The sequence below is a fragment of the Chrysemys picta genome, chromosome 10 (genome assembly GCF_011386835.1).
Source record: "Chrysemys picta bellii isolate R12L10 chromosome 10, ASM1138683v2, whole genome shotgun sequence".
NCBI classification, from domain to species: Eukaryota; Metazoa; Chordata; order Testudines; family Emydidae; genus Chrysemys; species Chrysemys picta.
The window spans coordinates 25,112,462-25,132,815 of NC_088800.1; the positions used below are offsets into that span (position 1 = coordinate 25,112,462).

A 20,354-nucleotide genomic window follows, 5' to 3' on the forward strand; every position below is an offset into this window, starting at 1 on the left:
GTGTGTACACACAATACAAGGACTTAAATCAGGGGTCGGCAATGTTCGGCACGCGGCTCGCCAGAGTAAGCACCCTGGCGGGCCGGGCCAGTTTTATTTACCTGCTGACGCGGCAGGTTCGGCCGATCGCGGCCCCCACTGGCCGCGGTTCGCCGTCCTGGGCCAATGGGGGCGGCGAGAAGCCACGGCCAGCACATCGCTCGCCCGCGCCACTTGTCGCCGCCCCCATTGGCCCGGGACGGCGAACCGCGGCCAGTGGGGGCCGCGATCGACCGAACCTGCCGCGTCAGCAGGTAAATAAAACTGGCCCGGCCCGCCAGAGTGCTTACCCGGGCGAGCCGTGTGCCGAACGTTGCCAACCCCTGACTTAGATAGAGGACAGGAGGGTGCTGTTAATAGACCGTTGTAGCTCATCTTGCGTGTTTTTTGATATTACAAGAACTCCAAGGAATTTTATCCTTGTATTACAGTCTCACATCCCACACTTCTGAAGCAAAAGGCTATACAGTCTTACTTTGCTTAATATTCTCACCAGTAGTGATAAATAACATAGTCACTAAATACACTTGAAAATTAAATGCCTGTACCAGTAAACAGATGTTTTAGTCTCATTTAGAATTAATTCAGACCATAGAAAAACAAGCTGCCCAATAATAGAGTAAGTCATGAGAAATCAAAATATCAGAAAGCTGTTTTAATAATGAAATGTGACAGGCAAATTAAAATCGAGATAAATAAATACAGCTAGTTAGATGTGGTGTGCATTTGCCAAAACCAGGAATTAGAAACTAGCCTTTGATCATTATTACCAATAAAGAAACAGTTGAAAGTTGTTCTTTGAAAGCTAAACTGCAATAAAATAAAAAATATTGCAAACTATTTCAAAAATAACAAAAAACAAGAGATGAGTGAGAAAGGGAGCAGCACAGCAGTCCAGAAGACAAACACAGTACATTTAAATTTTTAATATAAAACTTTTCTTGGTCTAAAAAGGTTAAATATGCTTTATAGAGTGCAAGGGAAAAAGAGTTACGTTACTGCCCTACCGTTTACTGGAAGAAGAGAGAGAATGCAACTTTTTTTTTAAACACATTAGCATAACTCCATTTTGATCTGATGAGAGAGGCAAAGTTATTTCCCTCAAGAGGCTAAGAACAGTTAAAATAGAATTTAATATATAAGTGGAATAACTCAGTAAAATTATTTAAAATCCAAGCAAAATGCATCATCAGTAAGAAGGGACTTAAGCAGGGGAAGAAAGTGATTACAACACCTCTGAAAAAAATTACCACAGATGCTCAGGCCAGAAAGCAGGCATGCTGTTGCATTCAACAATTGCTCCAAGCAGCAATGCTTAATCTTAATCAACAACTATTTTCTAAAGGAATCCTCCACGCATTAAAGCTGTAAAAGGTACAGTGGAATCTGTGCTAATGTCACTTGCCCCAACAGCCAATAAAATCTGTCCCCAAGAGACATCTCACCACATTCATTTTAGGGTTAAAAGGTCACCTGTTGTAACAATAACACTAATTCCTTTGGTGTCCTTAAAAACTATATTTTAATTCAGGAAATATTACATAAAACCAACCTGGGTCCATAGTGAGGTGAATTATCATAATGAAAGTAGTATGTGTAGATGTATTTATCCAAATCCTCAAACATCCCTTCATGGTCACTTTGGTACTCCTTTATGTCCTCAAGATAATCCTTAACATCACTAACAAAGTCCGTGAACAGCATCTGGTCATGTATAAAGATCCCATTATGGAAAAACTTATTGATGAAATTCTCTAGTTCTCTCCAGTGATGGAAACTGTCTACTTCTTGCTGCAAGTATTTTTGCATTAACTGATTAAATTCTTCAGCCCTAATAGGGTCCAGTACTTTGTTAAACAGGCTAATAAATTCCTTATGAGCGCATTCAAAAATACCAGAGCAGCCCTTTAGGACAGAGTGACGTTTTCTGTTACATTCTGGGTTACTGATGCATTTCTGTGAATTAGTATCTTTTTCAAATGTAAAGTGAGTCGATCTTTGTTTTCTTCCTTCTCTGAATTCTTTTTTCATACTAGGACCTCTATGGTGTGTATGCTTAGAAGGATTCTCATGAGTATTATATTCCCGATAAACAGTTTTACCTTTTCTGTTTGCCTCATATCTTTTATCACCAGACTTCTTCTTTTCATCAAAGATGTTTTTAGTTGTGTCTTTGAAGTGTCTGAACGTGGACTTCACAGAATCAGAAAATTTTTTCAGGTTTTCTTTCACTGCTTCTTTAGCCTGTTTAATCTTTTCTTTATGGTGTCTTACAAACTCCTTTGTGGAATTCTTCATGGCATCAAAAGTTTCTTTAACTGAGCCAAAAAACGATTCTTTGGACTTCTTTTTGGTCTTACTTGTTCCTTTACCATTTTTCTCTTGTCCTTTTTCATTAGTTTCCTGTTTTTCGGTTTGGTCCTTCACTTCAACATACAGTTTTTCCCACAAATCAGAGCGTTGTTGTTCAAAGTTTAGCTTTTTTTCCAGCTCTGTTAGTCTTCCCCGCAAAGTTTCTATTTCTTCGTTCTTCCTCAATGTATCATCAGTGTCTGTGTTGTCGGATGTCTGATGAGAACTTAACTGCTCCAGTTCTTCTCTTAGAGCTTCAGTTATATGACGTTCTTTGTCTAGTTCTCTCCTCAACATTTGTGCTTCTGCAAAAAGTGTCTCCTTTTGCTTAAGAAAGTTGTGTATTTTTTGTTGTTCCTCTTCCAAATGTACCTTAAGTTTTTTATTTTCCATGACAACTGATTCTGTACTAGTACCTTTATCTTCTACGTTTCTAATTTGTTCTCTCAGCTTCCTTAACTCTTCCTGCAGCAAGTCCAAAGCTTTTTCTTCCCTCTCCAGAGATTCCCTTAAGTGCTGGTTTTCTGCCGTAAGACTTTTCTTCTGAGATTCAAATGATTTCTTTTCTACCTCAGTAGAGATCAGACATGTCGCAAGGTCTTGTTTTAGTGACTAAAACAAATAGAAAGGAACAAGCAAATTTATTAATCTTAGAATTCATACAATTTAAGTTTGAAAAAGGTAAAAGATTAAAAATTCGTAGCATCATCCAACTAGTCACAAAGCATGAGTGTGATTCTAGCACATACAGTACACTCAATAACAGTCCTAAAACACTTGTTATACTGGAATGACTATTGGTCAATCAAGTCTGGTATCCTGATTCTAGGAATGGCCTATGCTTAAGGCTAAGATTTTGTCATGGTTATTTTTAGTAAAAGTCATGGACAGGCCATGGGCAATAAACTAAAATTCACAGAAGCCTGTGACCTGTCCCTGATTTTTTACTAAAAATAACTGACAAAATGGGGAGGAAGGGGGATCTTGCCCCCACTGCTGCTGCAGCTCTGGGGTCTCTGCTGCCACCCATGGCTGCTTCCGGGAGCTGCAGGGTCCTCGGCTGACAGCAGAAAATGTCACGGAGATCCTGGAACTTCCATGACCGCCGTTGCATAATCTTAGCCTTAAGTGCTTGATGCTTCAGAGGACGGTGAAAACATCCACAATCTGTTTCAGGAAACCCAGACATCTATACATAACTATGCAATGCTCCATCTGGTATTGGGGTGCAAATTCTTCCTAACAACTGCAAGAATAAGCACATATACTAAAGCATAATATTTTATTGGATTTATCTTTGGATGCATAGTTAAGTTAAACATTATTTAAAATATGTTTCATTTTGGCAATACTACAGGGGCCTCATTTTCAGAAAGTATAGAGTTCTAAACATTAAAAATGGAGGTTACTTGTCTTATAGTACCTGGAGTGCTTCAAGATGTGTGATCCCTATAGGTATTCATTGTGGATGCATACAGTAGAACCTCAGAGTTATGAACACCTCAGGAATGGAGGTTGTTCGTAACTGAAATGTTCGTAACTTTGAACAAAATGTTATGGTGGTTCTTTCAAAAGTTTACAACTGAACATTGACTTAATACAGCTTTGAAACTTTACTATGCAGAAGAAAAATGCTGCTTTCCCTTCATTTTTTAGTAGTCTATGTATTGTACTGTATTGTATTGCTTTTTATTTTTTGTATCTACTGCTGCCTGATTGGGTATTTCCAGTTCCAAATGAGGTATGTGGTTGACTGATCAGTTCGCAACTCTGAGGTTCCACCGTATGTTCTCCATATGCCTGAGACCAGAAGATTTTTCAGTAGCGGTGTTTGGTTGCACCCACACCCTATTCCACTGAGAACATAAGGGGCAGCTTGGGTGACTCCCAGGTAGGACTCACTCGGGAGGGGAAGCTGCAAGGAAGAATGCTACACCACAGATTCTAGGATTGGTGAACCAAAGAAGATGTAATGCCTAGTACAGATGTGAATGGAGTCCCAAGTAGCCACTCAGTGGATTTCTGAGAGGTGAACTCCCTGCAGGGAAGCCACTGAGGCTGCTTGTGCTCTGGCTGAGTGGATCCTGACACTGAGGGGAAGGGCTTCCATAAGCTCACAGCAGATGAGACGAAACCCCAAAATCCATTTCAAGAGTCTTTGCAAGGAAATCGCTTCTCCTTTCATTCTTTCAGAGATGGATACAAATAGCCTCAGGGACTTTCTAAAAGGCTTTGTCCTTTGTAAATAGAAAGTTAACACTCTCCAGCCATCCAAAGAGTGTACCCTCTGATGCTTCCGAGGGGGCTCACAGGGCCTTTGTTGACAGAAGGACTGAGAGGCAGGATAGCGTTTGCAAAGGATAGCTTAGAATTTTTCCTCTGGGTTGCTGGGGTATATATCACAAAGGAGCAGAGAGTTGGGAATCCAGGCCTCCACTCTTTAGCAGTTCTGATGAAATACTGTCAAGTCTCAGGCACATGGAGTACATATGCACCCATAGTGAATACCCATAAGGACCATCACTCAAAGAATAACCAGTATCTTGAAGTCAACTTCAACCAATAGGCAGACATTACAGATCATAGAGGTTAATGTGCTCACAAGAAAAACAACCACTTAACAAGCAGATTGCTGAATTCTGCATCAGCTTCCATGTCTGGATGGATTTAAAATGTAATCCCATGCAAAACACACTGCAGTACTTTGTCAGAGTGACAAAGGGATAAATAACTTCAAGGTCTACATCCAAAAAATTGTTCACAATTTTATGGCTGTGTGATAATGAAAAAGAGTCAGCCTAGTTGCTCCTGCTATCTGCTCTTCTAATAGATGTGGGGAGTCTAACCAGATCCCCAAGATGTAAATGCAATTGGCAAATGGCTCAAAGGGGCCAATATTATTCCGACCACGTCTTCTGGTTACTTTCCTCATCCACCTAGGTCAAGGATGCTAGAGTAGGGAATAAGGAAATCAAACCCTGCTCTCCCCTTATCCAAAACAGGGTGAGGAATTAAAAATGGCACTGTATGATGCCATGTTTATTGTGTCTCACTAATTCAATTTCAGGTTTACTCAATTTACAAATAAAATGTAGGGCTGTTAACTTTACAAAAAACCATAGCCCAACTGGGCTCTTAGAGCCCACCTTATTTCTGTTCCATGCATCATTACCTGTAATAGATATACCGCTAACTGAATTCTGCCCTCTGTGACTCCTATGTTACTTCAAAAAGCTATTTTACTCTTAAAATTTGATCAAATTACAAAGTTTTTGGCAATAGGTTAAAAAAAAACCTTTTTCAGTATATAATTTACAATAATGTTATGTATGAATTTAAGAGAATTTACTGAAGAAAAATATTTATTATATATGTGTACTGTTGAGACGTAAATTAAAAGTCAAATAAAGGTCCAATAAAAAATATAGCTGAGTTATCTGTAGAAAAGAGTGGATTCCATTGTTTCTTAGGGATAAAACATTCTCTCAGCATATAGAAATAACAGATTCAACACTAATGTAAGGTACGCACCTCTAATGAGGAGATAATATTCCCCAATGAATTATAATGAAAAGATCACACCTACCCCCACCTTATAGTCTGCTTTAACTCCTTGCTCTCGTTGGCACTGGTAGAGGTCATCTTTCATACCATTTAGTTCATCCTCATGTGTCTTTTCTACCAATTGTTGACGTTTTTGGATCTGAATTGTACCTACAAAGACAAAACTGTTAGTTTGACTCTCAGTAGTTAGAGATGGAAATGACCGATCAGATGATGTCTTTAGTTTCCTGGCAAATGAAGGAACATTCTGATATTTTATTTCACTGTATAGTACAGTTGCTCTGTTCTGTCTAGTTTTATAATTGTTATATACCGATTCTGTTGTTTGCAGCAACAATTTCAAACACATCAGTACAAGCATCGTTGTTATACTTATGTGTTTGGATAAAAGCAAACAAAATTTTTAATGCTAAACAGATGGAATGATGTTAACTAGAAAATATCTATATTTAAATATAATCAAACAGAAGCTATGCAAAAAATGTTACATGTACATTTTAATAAAATGAAAAACTGCCACAATAAAATAAATTAAACAAATCCACATTACACATGTTTTGAAATTATAGCTTCAAATTGTCAAGTAACGCTATATTAATAATTACCTGGATATTTGCATGCTATATTAATATGCATGCAAAACAAAAAAACCCCAAAAGTAAACCAAACACCCCCTACACACACAATTCTTAAACAGGTTATAAAGCAATCGGAATAGTTTCACATAGGGCCCAATCTTGCAATCCTTACTTGCGAAAGCAAAGGCGACAGAATTGAGCACATGCTCATTAAATATCCATCTTCTCATTATTCAAGTGTCTGACAGATGTTACTTTTTCCCCCATGTTTTTCCAATATATGCCTTCATTCTACTAGCTACAAATTCACTATTAAGTAATAAAATGTTTTCTTTAGTAATTAGCATTCTCCTGCACTCCCTTTTACCTGAAAGTCTCAATGCACATAAAAAATATAGAATTTGTGCATGTTGGCTTTGATGTTAGCTTAGTTAATAAATAAAAACTCCAAAGGACAATATTAAGGTTTTTTTTTTTAAATCTCTAATTTTAATTTCTTCTGCATTGGATCCACTGTTCTGGACTGAAGTAACAAAGTATGGGATATTTCTGTCCAATCCAGTGGAATGCATGTAGAATTCCTTTTTTGAAACAAAGCTCCTCCTTTCATTTTTTATTATTATTACAATTTAAAGAAATAAAGAACTATTGAGGTAATTGTTGTGACATTTTAGCCTCATTTAACATTCTCCCATGTCCTGACTTAAAGATAAGAGAATCCCATCTTAAACCAAACATATACAGAATATTCCTCCTCTCCCAATATGAATTTATGAGTGCTGTTCAGAACAATTGCTTCGTTCTAGGAGAAACTACAATTGCAAGAAAACTAGTTTTGCCACTCTCTTCTGTTAGCTCCACTTCTCTAGAAATTATAATTCAGGTGGAGTAGATAGTAGTGACCACAAGCCACAAAGAACAAGTAATAAAACAGTGAACAAGCACAAAATCAGTCAACTTCAGAGAAGTGACTATGTGGCTAGAAACAAAAGTGACCCTCTCAAACTACAATTAACCTGACATTAAAAGGATGTTGTGAAGTGCTGCTCTCCAGTCCAAATGCTTAAATCCTGGAAAATATAAAGAGAACATCACTTCCCAGAGAAAAGGAATCCCTTGTAAAAACCTTTTCAGAGTGAGCAAAACAGTAAACATTTCCCACTCTGTGGAGGCAGAAACACTGGAGAAGGTGTGGTTGAGTTAAACTATGTGAGCATAAGGAGCTTTCACTTTTAAGAAATAGCCTCCTTTCTGCTGGATTAGAGAAAAATATCTCATCAATGACAACTTCTATCTAAAGCGATGGATTCAATGAGGGGAAAAGTAGAAATATTTGAAAATATGGTCTTTACTATATAAATAAGAATAATAATAATAGTCAGTGCTTTTTATCCATACATCTCAAAGTGCTTTATAAAGGTAGGTAAATATCATAATCCCCATTTTATGGCTGGAGAAACTGAAGAAGAGCAGTACAAAGTGACTTGCCCAAGCTTTGAAAGCAGTAGGCTGGCCCAGACTGGAAAGGAACTCAGGCTTCCACTGGACCACACTGCCTCAACCATACCCACAGACACTATACACTTGTTTTCCTGTTAAATAACTGAAAAGGCCTGCAAGCTCTACGCAGAAGTATTTTATATGGCTGAGTTACTAGTCATATAATCCTGAACATAGTACTAATTGTGAAGCCTTGATTACACAACCATATATATATTTTTAATCAATCTGATTGCAAGCACAGCATCCTCCACATGGCACTCACTATTTCTTACCTTCAGGTTTACCTGAGAACAAAAAAAAAAAAATTTTCAAGGGTAAATTAATTTTGAAAGGTTTATACTAAATGTTAAAATTTACATCGTTTTAATCAAAATCAAATCCAATTAAAGAAAGATAATATACATTCCCATTTTGAAACCGAGTTAGTAGATTTTAGTGTGGCATCATATTTTCATGACAGACTATAAATATCATACAATGAATATAAAATAAAAGTCCCTGTTACTCTATTATTTAATATTTATATAAATAGAACCCAAAAACCATGACCAGGATTGGGTCTCCATTGTAAGCTCTGCACTTAGCTATTTTGATAACTCCGGTAGTTACCATCTATTCTGTTGTTCCTCTACTGCTCAGGTTTGAAATCGGACAGAAAAGAATCAACCTTAGACACTGTACTAAGAAGCCAGAGAGAAGCTGCTGCTGCACTGGATTCCATCAATACACTGAGAAACTGCATTGTGAGTTATGGTACATTTTCAAGTGCTACTTAATATTTTGTCCTCCTAACAAAAGGTAAAAGGCGAGAGAGATTCTGAATTGTTCCGTAAAAGTATATCTAGTTCTCTCATTCAGCAACTGAGGAATCACTGGATGAAGGCCAGAAATGTCTTCCAGTATCTTGCCAGCAACTATAAGGGTTACCACAAGACTAACAATAGGAAAGTAAAGGATTAGACAGGTGAATAAATCCAAAGTATTACTACTAATAAGCAGGGATCCTAGTTTTCCGTGATAAAAACAAATTCTCTGATACAAAACAACCATAAAAATCCACTTTTTTCCATGATTAAAATGAAATGCTGAACTTTAGTTTCCCTAGCCACAATATATATAGGTATCAGTTGAACACAATGTTTTATTGACATATTTACAATTTTTAAGATGACAGCTGGAGCCCGCCGCCTCCTGGAGCTGACAGTCAGGGCCCTGTTCATTCTTCTAATTATCCAAATTTCTGATGATCTGATCTGACCCCGGTCCCAATTAGATCAGATAATTGGGGTTCCACTTTATGTGATTTTATTTTTTCACAAAATGTAAAAACTAAAGATTCTCTGTAAAAACGCAAAGTCTGCATTTTTCTATGTCAAACGGATTTCTAGGATTCCTGCTAATAATTTAGTCAAGTAAATGTACACAGTCCTTTATGAACAGAGCCAGACATTTCCTTTCTGCACGCTCTAACAAATTAAAAGAAGAAAGAAGAACAGCTAGTGTAAGGATAAGGTAGAGACCTCTAAAGTTATATTAATATGATTTATATTTAACAGTGCCATAAGCTTGTATCATGGGAGTTAGGAAAGTATTGGACAAAACATTTAAGTATCAAAGTTACTTGTTAGTACGATCTGTACTTCTGAAGGAATAATAGAAAAAACACTAAGGAGCCTATGACATGAATAAATATGTTGAATAAAAAATCTGAATCACAATATACTGGTATGTCAAATGTACATTTTGTACACCACCTGTCAATTATGTAATTCAACTCAAATTTCATGTACTTACCATAGAAGTGTCCAAATCCCATGCTGATTGCTATCACCAAAGCTAGTATAATGCACCTGTTCAGGCCACTACTGAATTGGCGTTTGTGTTGCTGTTCTTTGGGAGGTTCGGTTTCCTGTTCATTAGGTGTCCCGCCCTCAGATTCAGAGTTCGAGACAAGCCTCTTCTTTGCACGCCGTCTCCTCAGTGTGGGACTGGATTGATTGCTTGTTTCGTCACTACTTGATTCATCATCACTAGGCTGAGGTGGAAAAACTGAAAAGTGAACACAACTCTATAACAAAAGAATTATGAAACATCTGCAGTTTTCTGGACTATATTGGAGTTAATTAAAAATTTATCTGCCGTACCCACTAAAAGTATATTTTGGCCCTTAGAGTTGGAGAACACAGTACATCATTTACTGCACAAAAACTGTCGTATAGAAAAAGCTCCTTTTTTATTTAGAATGCTGTATTTGATTAAAATCTCCATTTTAGGGAAACAAAGAATCAAGATACCACCGTGATAAAAACAAGCTCTATTTCATCTTACAGCCTGACAGTTCCCAAGCCTGAGAATTCCATTTATTAGAAAGTTTTACATTCCTAGGCCAATTGTACCTTTTAAAACAAAACAATGGAACAATTATAAAAGTTAGAAAGTGAGAAATTTCATTTCCATTCCCATTGCACATTCTTGTGAAACGTGAAAAAACCTGAACTGCCAAACTTCCCTCTTTCATATATAAAAACTGCTTACTGCAAAAGATGGAACAGAAGCTGCTAGCACAGAGGTCTACCAAAAAATAACACATGCTAGTTGATATGGTTTTATTATAGTCTCTAAAGCAATGCACTCAACCCTCTACACCCAAAGACCACTTCATGGAAACACTTGCAGACATAGGAGTTGAACATTTAGTATAAAAAAATATATGCGGATTATAAAGTACTTATTAATACAAATAGCTTTCTATTACAGCAACTTTATTTTTTTCACGTACTTTGAATAGCTATCATACCTCCCTACCACAATCTTTTCACACCTCCCCAAAAAGCCACTTTTCAACCACTACTGCATAGGAAAGGAGAAGGCTCAGCAATTGGGTCTCTGTAACCACAGATCAGAGGCAGCAGGTGAAAGAACCCCATAGTTCTAAGGGCATACAAGGCATGGAGCCCCACAAAGATTATTCTATCCAGCACCATGGAACCAAATCACTTGCTGCCAATCACACGTTTTGCCACCAAGATTTGAGGAGACAGGATTCGTAGTGAAAGAAATGTTATCAGAGGACAGCAACTGTTTAAGTCTTTTTGCACGTATACAGTACAAGATTTTATTATTTGTTTACTACGTATGCATAAGCATAAATTTACTGCCTCTTGCCAGAAAACCATTGACAATAAGATGCAAGTATCTGTGTGGTTCTTCTCCTAGTTAAACAAACAGGTGTTGGCATTAAGGCCACAAATATAAAAGTCTAATTAAAATATCTTTGTGTGGCTAACATATAATTTCACAACTGTAACAACCACACAATTAGCAAAAACATGCAAATCTCACTGAATAGACAAGAATGCCAAGCAATGACAGCAATAATCAGACCAAGCATTATAATTTAAGTTTCCTCATTGAAAATAAAACCCAAATCCTAATTTTTCAGATATAAAGAGCAGGGCCAATCAGGCCCACCCTGAGACAGATTACCAAATAGTAATATTTGGAATACTAAGATATACTATTTTGGACTTCCATGGAAAAGTAGCATGTTAGATTGTGAAAGAGAATTTTCCCCTCATTAGATAATACATTCCAGTTTATATTCCTGACTGAGCAATTTTTATACGCTTGGGTAAGAAAAACAGGAATTTAAATTGAGTTCAACCATGTAGGCAGTTTATCCTGAAGTGCAGACACTTTTAAATCAATTTAAATTCAACAAAGAAGGTCTTTTATAGAATGGATCATTTAAGTAGATATGCACTTCAACAACTGAGGACGAGGAAAGCAAGCATTCAGAAATGGCTCAGTCAGGTGAGAAAAAGTATTTGAACTAGAATTCAGTGTGGAGCTCAGACACAAATGCACATGTTCTGTATGTACACACTTATAACAGGAATATTTCACAAGATAAGAAATGGCTAGAAAAATAATACTTAGTATTTTCAAGGTTGGTTCAGCTAGCAGAGGAAGCTTACACATGTGGAAAAGAAACTGTTCACAGGAATAATGTACTCTTACGGTATATCTACACAGCAACTAGACACCCACAGCTGGCCCATGCCAGCTGACTTGGACTTGCAGGCATCAGGCTGCAGGGCTGTTTCATTGCAGTGTAGACTTCCTACCTCGGGCTGGAGCCCAAACTCTGGAACCCTCCCACCTCGCAGGGTCCTAGTGCTCAGATTCCAGCCCGAGCCAGGAAGTCTACATAGCACTGAAACAGCCCCACAGCCTGATCCCTGCGAGCCCAAGTCAGCTGGCACAGCCAGCCTCAGGTGTCTAGTTTTTTGTGTAGACATACCCATAACCAGCATGGGAAGTTCTCTGATATACTACAGAAAAAAGGTGCGAAAAAAAGACCACGAGAAAGAAAGGAGAAACAGCTATAACACTTGAAGATATTTAAAGCACCAAAGCACTTAATGGAAAATGTTTAATAGCACTACCCTCAGATAAGAATGATACCTTCCTACAATAGCTATGAGGATTCAGTATAGTGCCATACTGCAAAATACCCACAGAAAGATAGTGGATATGAAAGATAAAGTGTGATCCTTAGAGGCAATCCTAAATATCATCTTCTGGTAAAGATCATAAAGGCCAGATCTATATTAGAAACTTTTGACAGCACAGTAATGTCAATACTAGGCGGATTTTTTGGTGACATTTCTGTACTGGCTAAAGCCCCAGTGTTTTTTTACCAGCATACGAATGCTTTTGTGGCTATGCCTTATTTCACACAGGGAACCAATATAAGCTATACTGACAAAAGTCCTTTTTTGCCAGCATAAGCCGTGTCTACATTAGGAGGGTTTGCTGATATACCTATACTGGCAAGCATCTTCTAATATATACTTGGCCTAAGTCCCTGCCTTGGGGAAGCCAGTTGTCCTGACTGCTCACAGCATAAAACTCAATCAGAGTTTAGACAAGCAAATGAAGAGTTCACACTTGGATGCCATCTTTAACATAAAGAAAAAAGGTAGAATTTCTTCATGCCAACTGCTAAAATTACAAATGGCTTTCCAAACAATGCAAACATGCTCAACACACTTTACTACAATGCACAATCAATTTAATGCACTGTACTGAAGACCTGGTTGAAATCATTTAAATTAAACATGGAAGAACATCTCTCTAGGTCTATAGATACATTTGGACTCCAACAGCAGCCATCCAACTAAGTGGTTAAGCAAATATATTAAAATATTGCTTTTATTGATGCTCATTCCAAATTAAGGTACAGTCTATTTTTTGAAAAGCAAATCAGTCAAATAGAGCCTAATAGCTTAGCCAAAATCTGTAATAAAGACAGGTTTTGAGCACCTGTTTGGAACATTACCACTATAACAGCAAGTCAGGTAGGCATTAATACTTTAAAAGCACTCCATGCTAGGCACAAGCAGTCAACTTTATACAAGCTGATCAAATTTAGTCACACCACCTTGGAAAGGAAGGCTGCCAGGCATATGCTCTTTCAGGTCATCACCCCATCCCCTTACACATTCTGGAATCTTCCTCAGCTTCTCCCACCAACCTTCTTTTGTATATCAAAACAGAAGAAAGATTTTAGAATTTATCCATAAAAGGAAAAACCAAGATAACAGAAAATAAAATCAGATAATGTGGAAGATGTTAAAAAGTTGATGACACCTTTATTAATAACAGTCACAAATGGGTCAGATTTTGACACTGGGCTGTTTGTCAATCTTTTGATGCATATGGACATTTATAAGCACAAAGATATGGCATATATGTACCTACTCAATACACATTTTCTGCTCCCAAGTTAAAGCAGTGCTTTTGAAAGTCGTTCCTTCTGGTATGTTACTTTCCAAATTACAGCTTAATGCTAAGAAGGGGATACAACTTGGAATAGGGTTGCCAGGTGTCTCGTTTTTGACTGGAACGCCCAGTCAAAAAGGGACCCTGGTGGCTCCGGTCAGCACTGCTGACCAGCCCACTAAAAATCAGGTCAGTGGTGCAGCAGGGCTAAGGCAGGCTCCCTGCCTGCCCTGGCTCCATGTGGCTCCCAGAAGCAGCCAGCATGTCTGGCTCCTAGGCACAGGGGCAGCTATGGGGGCTCCACACACTGCCCCCACCTCAAGCGCCGGCTCTGCAGCTCCCATTGGCTGGGAACCCACACCCCCAGCCAGAGCCTGCACACACCCCCCCGAACCGCCTAACCCAGCCCTGAGCCCCTTCCCACACTCTGAACCCCTCGGCCCCAGCCTGAAGACCCCTCCTGCACCCCAAACCCCTCATCCCCTGTCCCAGCCAAAAGCTCCCTCCCGCACCCCCCTGCACCCCAATCCCCTGCCCCAACCTGGTGAAAGTGAGTGAGGGTGGGGGACAGCAAGTGACTGAGGGAGGGGGGATGAAGTGAGCAGGAGCACAGCCTTAGAGAAGGGGTGGGGCAGAGCAAGGGTTTTTCGGTTTTGTGCGATTAGAAAGTTGGCATCCCTAACTTGGAAGCAGTATAAATGTGTGTTATGACAGGGAATGAGTAAGAGAACGCAACACAAGTAAGCAGGATAATGGCGCAAGGAGGAGGAAGCACATGAAACTAGAGCAAAAGGTAGTAAGGGAGAAGACAAATGTAAAAAAAAAAAAAAACTTCGCTGTAGTTTCATACCCTTCTTCCTACATATCATGCTGTGTGACATTTGTACAAATTAATAAGAGCTTCAACTCCTCTACAAGATATTATACATAGTGCAGTATAAGGGGCAAAAGAGTCCATTTGTGGCATGACATTGTTGTTAGTCTTCTATGCCCCAAACATCAACGTATGATACTTAATTGGTTACTGAGACATAATTCCATCTATCTCAGCTCTTTGGCAAATCAACACATTTCCAAAAGGAAATATAAAAGATTTCTAAGTAAGAAATCTGAAGCATGAAAGTTAAAAAAAAAAAAAAAATCATATAAATCCTCTAAAACATGTCAGTAATATATTTTGTATTTTAGCCAGCATGCATTTCACATTCCTATAAATGCTTCTAATTTAGCACTACTTTTGAAAAGTACCATAAAGCTTATGCTAGCGCAAAGTTTGAGAGGTAAGGCATCAAGAGTATGAAATCTGCAGACATCTGGGATATGTTTTCATACAGACTGAGAAGTTTCCCAAAGAGAACTATACAAGCAGGACATAAGGCTCTCATAATTTAGTTACTAAAGGAGATCCCAACCCCGCCCTTTTTTTGTACCATTTGTACATAGTTCCTTTGCAGTTAACTGCTCTTACCAGTTTCTGGTTGACAGAATGTGTATTGGCTGCTGGAGGAAGAACCCATGTTAAAATCATCTGAACCTTGAGCTTCCTCATCAACAATTGCAGTTTCTTCCTGCGTTCCAATTTCTTCTACTTTAGGTGTTTCAAGGGTAACAATGTCAGAATCATCACTAATAGCCCCAATACAGGAACCGTGATCAGGCAATCTTTCTTTCTTTGCCTAAAAAAATCAGTAATATAAAAAGAGGTTATTCAAACAGACATACAGAAAGTAGAGCATTTTAAAAACAGAAAGTAGTTAATGCTTTAGGAGCAAAAGAGGAATAATAACTTTATTTTTGCATCTTAAAAATATTGCTTGGCATTGTAAGGTGGGGTTCATTTAGGTCTTTGAGCTATACAATACATAGTATACCTCAGGAACTGCCTGGGTTTCCTCCAAGGCAGCATGAGAAGTTTCTACCATTGACACCACATCATCTTTGCTGCATTCAGCTGTAGTACAAAGAAATCTTCAATTAATGTGGGATTAAAAACATGGACTCCACTTTTCTTCAAACAATTTCTAAAGTCATATCATTCCCGAATAAATATTCTTCAAATGTATTAAACTTCATTGTTTAACATCCCTCTAAGAAACATCAGACTCCAAATACTTTATCACTAGGATATGATGATGTGAGGATGCTTTTATTTAGACACTCATTGCATTGATCATACTAGAAGCAACCTACACCCTAAACATACACTTAGATTAAATTCAACAGTATGTCCTCCGTTATCCAGACATCATGATGGAACATAGATCAATCTGGATAATCCAAGGACTTTTCAAGATATTGAGGGACCTGACCTCGCTTTGGATAATGGATTCCTAGACATTAAATCAAAATTTTATTATATTTTACCATCTGGGGTTTTGCATTAACTGTGTGAATCATCTCACTGCTAAACCCATTTAATAAAACTTGCCATGAATGGTCTTAGCTTCATAATACAAATTGGAAAAAATATTTATCCTATTCAACCTATTTATAAAAAGATTAAATAAGGTAAATATAGTTTTTTCCGATTTATATTATGAAGCTAACTACAAAAAATGTGCAAGCCCAAATTCATGCACCCAATCTAGGTGTGCAAATACATGCATACAAGTTGAGATTTGCACATGCTTTATATATGTGGAAACCCGGACATACATATGAATTGGGATAGGGTATTTAAAATTGGGCATTCACAAATGTGCATGCACATTTTGGAAGATCTGCCCCATTACCTTGTAGATAGCTTCCACTGAGAGGCAAAGAGGTCCAGTAGACAAAGCATTGAACTGGGACTCAGCAGGTCTGTGTTCTATTCCCAGTTCTGCCACTGGTCTGCTGCAGGACCTTAAGTAAGTCACTTCACCTTTCTGTGCCTCTGTTTCCCTTCCCATCATATGTCTGACAAAACATCATCTATTTATATGGTAAGCTTCTTGGGACAGACTGTATTCTATCACAACTGGACCCAATCTTGTTTGGGCCATCAAGGCACCACAACAACAACAACCTGAGACCACCACCAATCTGTGAAAAGTATTTATATCCTTTTGATGAGATAACTGGCTCTGTGGATGAGGGGAAAGCAGTGGATGTGTTATTTCTTGACTTTAGCAAAGCTTTTGATACTGTCTCCCACAGTATTCTTGCCACCAAGTTAAAGAAGTATGGGCTGGATGAATGGACTGTAAGGTGGATAGAAAGCTGGCTAGATCGTCGGGCTCAACGGGTAGTGATCAATGGCTCCATGTCTAGTTGGCAGCCGGTTTCAAGTGGAGTGCCCCAAGGGTCGGTCCTGGGGCCGGTTTTGTTTAATATCTTTATTAATGATCTGGAGGATGGTGTGGACTGCACTCTCAGCAAGTTTGCAGATGACACTAAACTAGGAGGCGTGGTAGATACACTAGAGGGTAGGGATCGGATACAGAGGGACCTAGACAAATTAGAGGATTGGGCAGAAAAAAACCTGATGAGGTTCAACAAGGACAAGTGCAGAGTCCTGCACTTAGGACGGAAGAATCCCATGCACTGCTACAGACTAGGGACCGAATGGCTAGGTAGCAGTTCTGCTGAAAAGGACCTAGGGGTCACAGTGGACGAGAAGCTGGATATGAGTCAACAGTGTGCTCTTGTTGCCAAGAAGGCTAACGGCATTTTGGGCTGTATAAGTAGGGGCATTGCCAGCAGATCGAGGAATGTGATCGTTCCCCTTTATTCGACATTGGTGAGGCCTCATCTGGAATACTGTGTCCAGTTTTGGGCCCCACACTACAAGAAGGATGTGGAAAAATTGGAAAGAGTCCAGCGGAGGGCAACAAAAATGATTAGGGGTCTGGAGCATATGACTTATGAGGAGAGGCTGAGAGAACTGGGATTGTTTAGTCTCCAGAAGAGAAGAATGAGGGGGGATTTGATAGCAGCCTTCAACTACCTGAAGGGGGGTTCCAAAGAGGATGGAGCTCGGCTGTTCTCAGTGGTGGCAGATGACAGAACAAGGAGCAATGGTCTCAAGTTGCGGTGGGGGAAGTCCAGGTTGGATATCAGGAAAAACTATTTCACTAGGAGGGTGGTGAAACACTGGAATGCGTTACCTAGGGAGGTGGTGGAGTCTCCTTCCTTGGAGGTTTTTAAGGCCCGGCTTGACAAAGCCCTGGCTGGGATGATTTAGCTGGGAATTGGTCCTGCTTTGAGCAGGGGGTTGGACTAGATGACCTCTTGAGGTCCCTTCCAACTCTGATATTCTATGATTCTATGATTCTATGATTTAGCAAATTATTAAATATCACTCAAAGAAATTTCTACTGATAGTTTAACTGGTCTTAATTTCTGGATGACAGAACATGTATTGGCTGCTAGAGGAAGATCTCACGGTAAAGGCCTCAGAATGCTAAGCTTCCTCATTAGCATACATTTGAGCATGCACAAACTCCAACTTTGCAAATCCTGTGTTTTAAGATTTGGCTGGCACTTCAAACTCCACTCCTTGCCACAGAGACAGTGGATTCCCTAACTGAAGTCCCTGCACAGCCCTACTCCTCCCATACTACTCACATAGTTCCCATAAGCCTCATTCAATCCCTATAGCTCCACTCCATGCTTATAGGCCCTCACATGGGCACACACCCCTTATCAGCTTCCTTGCAGCAGTGCCATTAGGTGTCTTTGAAGCACTGATGCCTCAGTGCAGAAATACTGTGCTCTCTTAGTGTACCAGGTAGTAGAGCCACAGAAAATGGGAAACAAAATGGGACATGGATAAGCAAAGAGGGAAAGCTCCAATTTGACAAACTCCCTATTGTTTGTCAGAGCACAACTTCTCTCCTGTCCTTTTTGAGATCCTCAGGAGATGAAAATATGGGGGGGGCTATGCAGAGGGCATAGAGGGGAAATGGGGTTGTGTTGGAAAGCTTCTAAGGAGAAGGCAGCCATTATATATCTGAGTTGAACCATCACCTTCAACGGCCCTCCCATGCTGTTGCTGCCATGGATAGTATCCCCTCAATACTCCACTCTCTTCTGATGCCCCTCATAGCTCACAGAACCCTGTGCCATATCACTGCTGTCCAGCCTAGCTCCTCAAGCTGAGGGCCTCGGGAGGTGTACACAAGGGGCTGATCTGTGGATTCAGGGAGACAGGCTCAACTGCAGAGAAATAGCCGCTAATGGAATTTAACAGCTCCACTCTTTGTCTTTGCGGAGCTCAATTAAGTGATGATAATAACTATACATTTCAGAGTATGATTTGAAAACTGTCTTATCCCCAAGATGGTAGACTGTGTAGGACAGAGAAATTTGAAGTTTCAAGGGATTGTGGTGGTTTGAGTATAAAACAAAGAGTCAGTCCGAAAAAATGTGAGACTCAGGAAAAAGTTTCAAAAAGGGCTCATTTCCAACTGTTACCTCTGGCAAATTTAATAAATCTTTGATAAAAAATATTATGGAAAACTCAATTGCTCTAGGAAGAGAGAAAGTGTTAAATGTGGATACAAAATTCAATAATTAAAGTATAAAATGGAAGGATTTTCATTCTGCTTTAAACACAAATCTCAAGGCAATCTTAACACAGAGCCTCTGAGGCACCTCCATACTACCAACTAGTTGAAGTTTATTTAACAACTAGTGATAAACCATAGTGACTGCTCAGATTTATGGTAAGTATGATAAGGTTGGGCAACTGTATGTGTTGTGCTGGCAGATTTTGTGTTGACTTTGTGTGGCTAATGAAGGTGTTTATTGCATTGAGGGATTAAATGTGTTTGGGATTATTGTGTGTGCTGGTTGTGTTTTACTGGAATATTTGCGTATGCCGATTGTATTACTGTGCAGGTGATTGTGTTGCGTCTGGGGGTTTTGTAGGGGTTATTGTGTGTGATAACTGTGTTGTGGTGTGCATGGTTGTATTGAGTTGCATCGGGGGGATGCTGGGAGATCTGTGTTGAATTGTGCAGGTGGCAAATAAGGGATGTATGCTACAGTGAGGGGTTGTTTGTGATTCGTGGTTGTGTTGATTTGTGTCTGGAGGGTTGTATTGGGGGATTTTGTCTTGTTTTGTGCAAGTGAAGAATAAGGGGTGGTTGTGTGGATTTGTGCATGTGGGAGGTTGTGCTTGGGGATTGTGTGTTTTGCATGTGCTGTGCTTGGAGATTTGTGCTGACTTATGTAGGTGGTCAATGAGGGGTATGTGCTGCGGTGAGGGGGTTTGTGTGTTTGCGATTATTGTGTGTGACAGTTGTGTTGTTGTGTGGGTGGTTATGTTGATTTTTGTTTCAGGGTGGTTCTGGGAGATTTGTAAGGGTGACAGATGGGTGCATGGGTGTGGCAGCCTGACCAAGTAATCCACCATCTCTGCAGTCACCCTCATACAAACAATGAAATTAGCAAGCAAATTAGCTGTAGAGGAAGGGTGTTGACTGTTTGAGTTACCTCTGATATCACAATGGTCTATAGTACCCTAGGTCTCTTGGTATGGCATAGATACATGTCTTCTGTAGCTGTACACTGAACAGATGTAATTTATAAAGTCAAATTGGCTCA

The 20,354-nt window shown here is 39.3% G+C and overlaps 1 protein-coding gene across 49 annotated transcripts in view; it reads right to left on the reverse strand.

Moving 5' to 3' along the window:
* LOC101936627 (cell cycle progression protein 1) overlaps positions 1-20,354 on the reverse strand; it is a 99,722-nt gene that overhangs the window by 1,123 nt on the left and 78,245 nt on the right. For 11 of the 49 annotated variants that reach the window (XM_065558202.1, XM_065558196.1, XM_065558228.1 and 8 more), the window contains 5 exons: positions 15,695-15,774; positions 15,292-15,499; positions 9,831-10,085; positions 5,984-6,105; positions 1,592-3,003 (listed from right to left, as the gene is read on the reverse strand). In XM_065558202.1, the coding sequence (XP_065414274.1) occupies positions 1,592-3,003; positions 5,984-6,105; positions 9,831-10,085; positions 15,292-15,499; positions 15,695-15,774 (2,077 nt within the window). Of the gene's footprint in view, positions 1-1,591; positions 3,004-5,977; positions 6,106-8,308; positions 8,321-9,830; positions 10,086-13,482; positions 13,579-15,291; positions 15,500-15,694; positions 15,775-20,354 lie in introns of all 49 variants that reach the window. The other 38 variants (XM_065558199.1, XM_065558193.1, XM_065558224.1 and 35 more) reach the window with 6 other exon arrangements.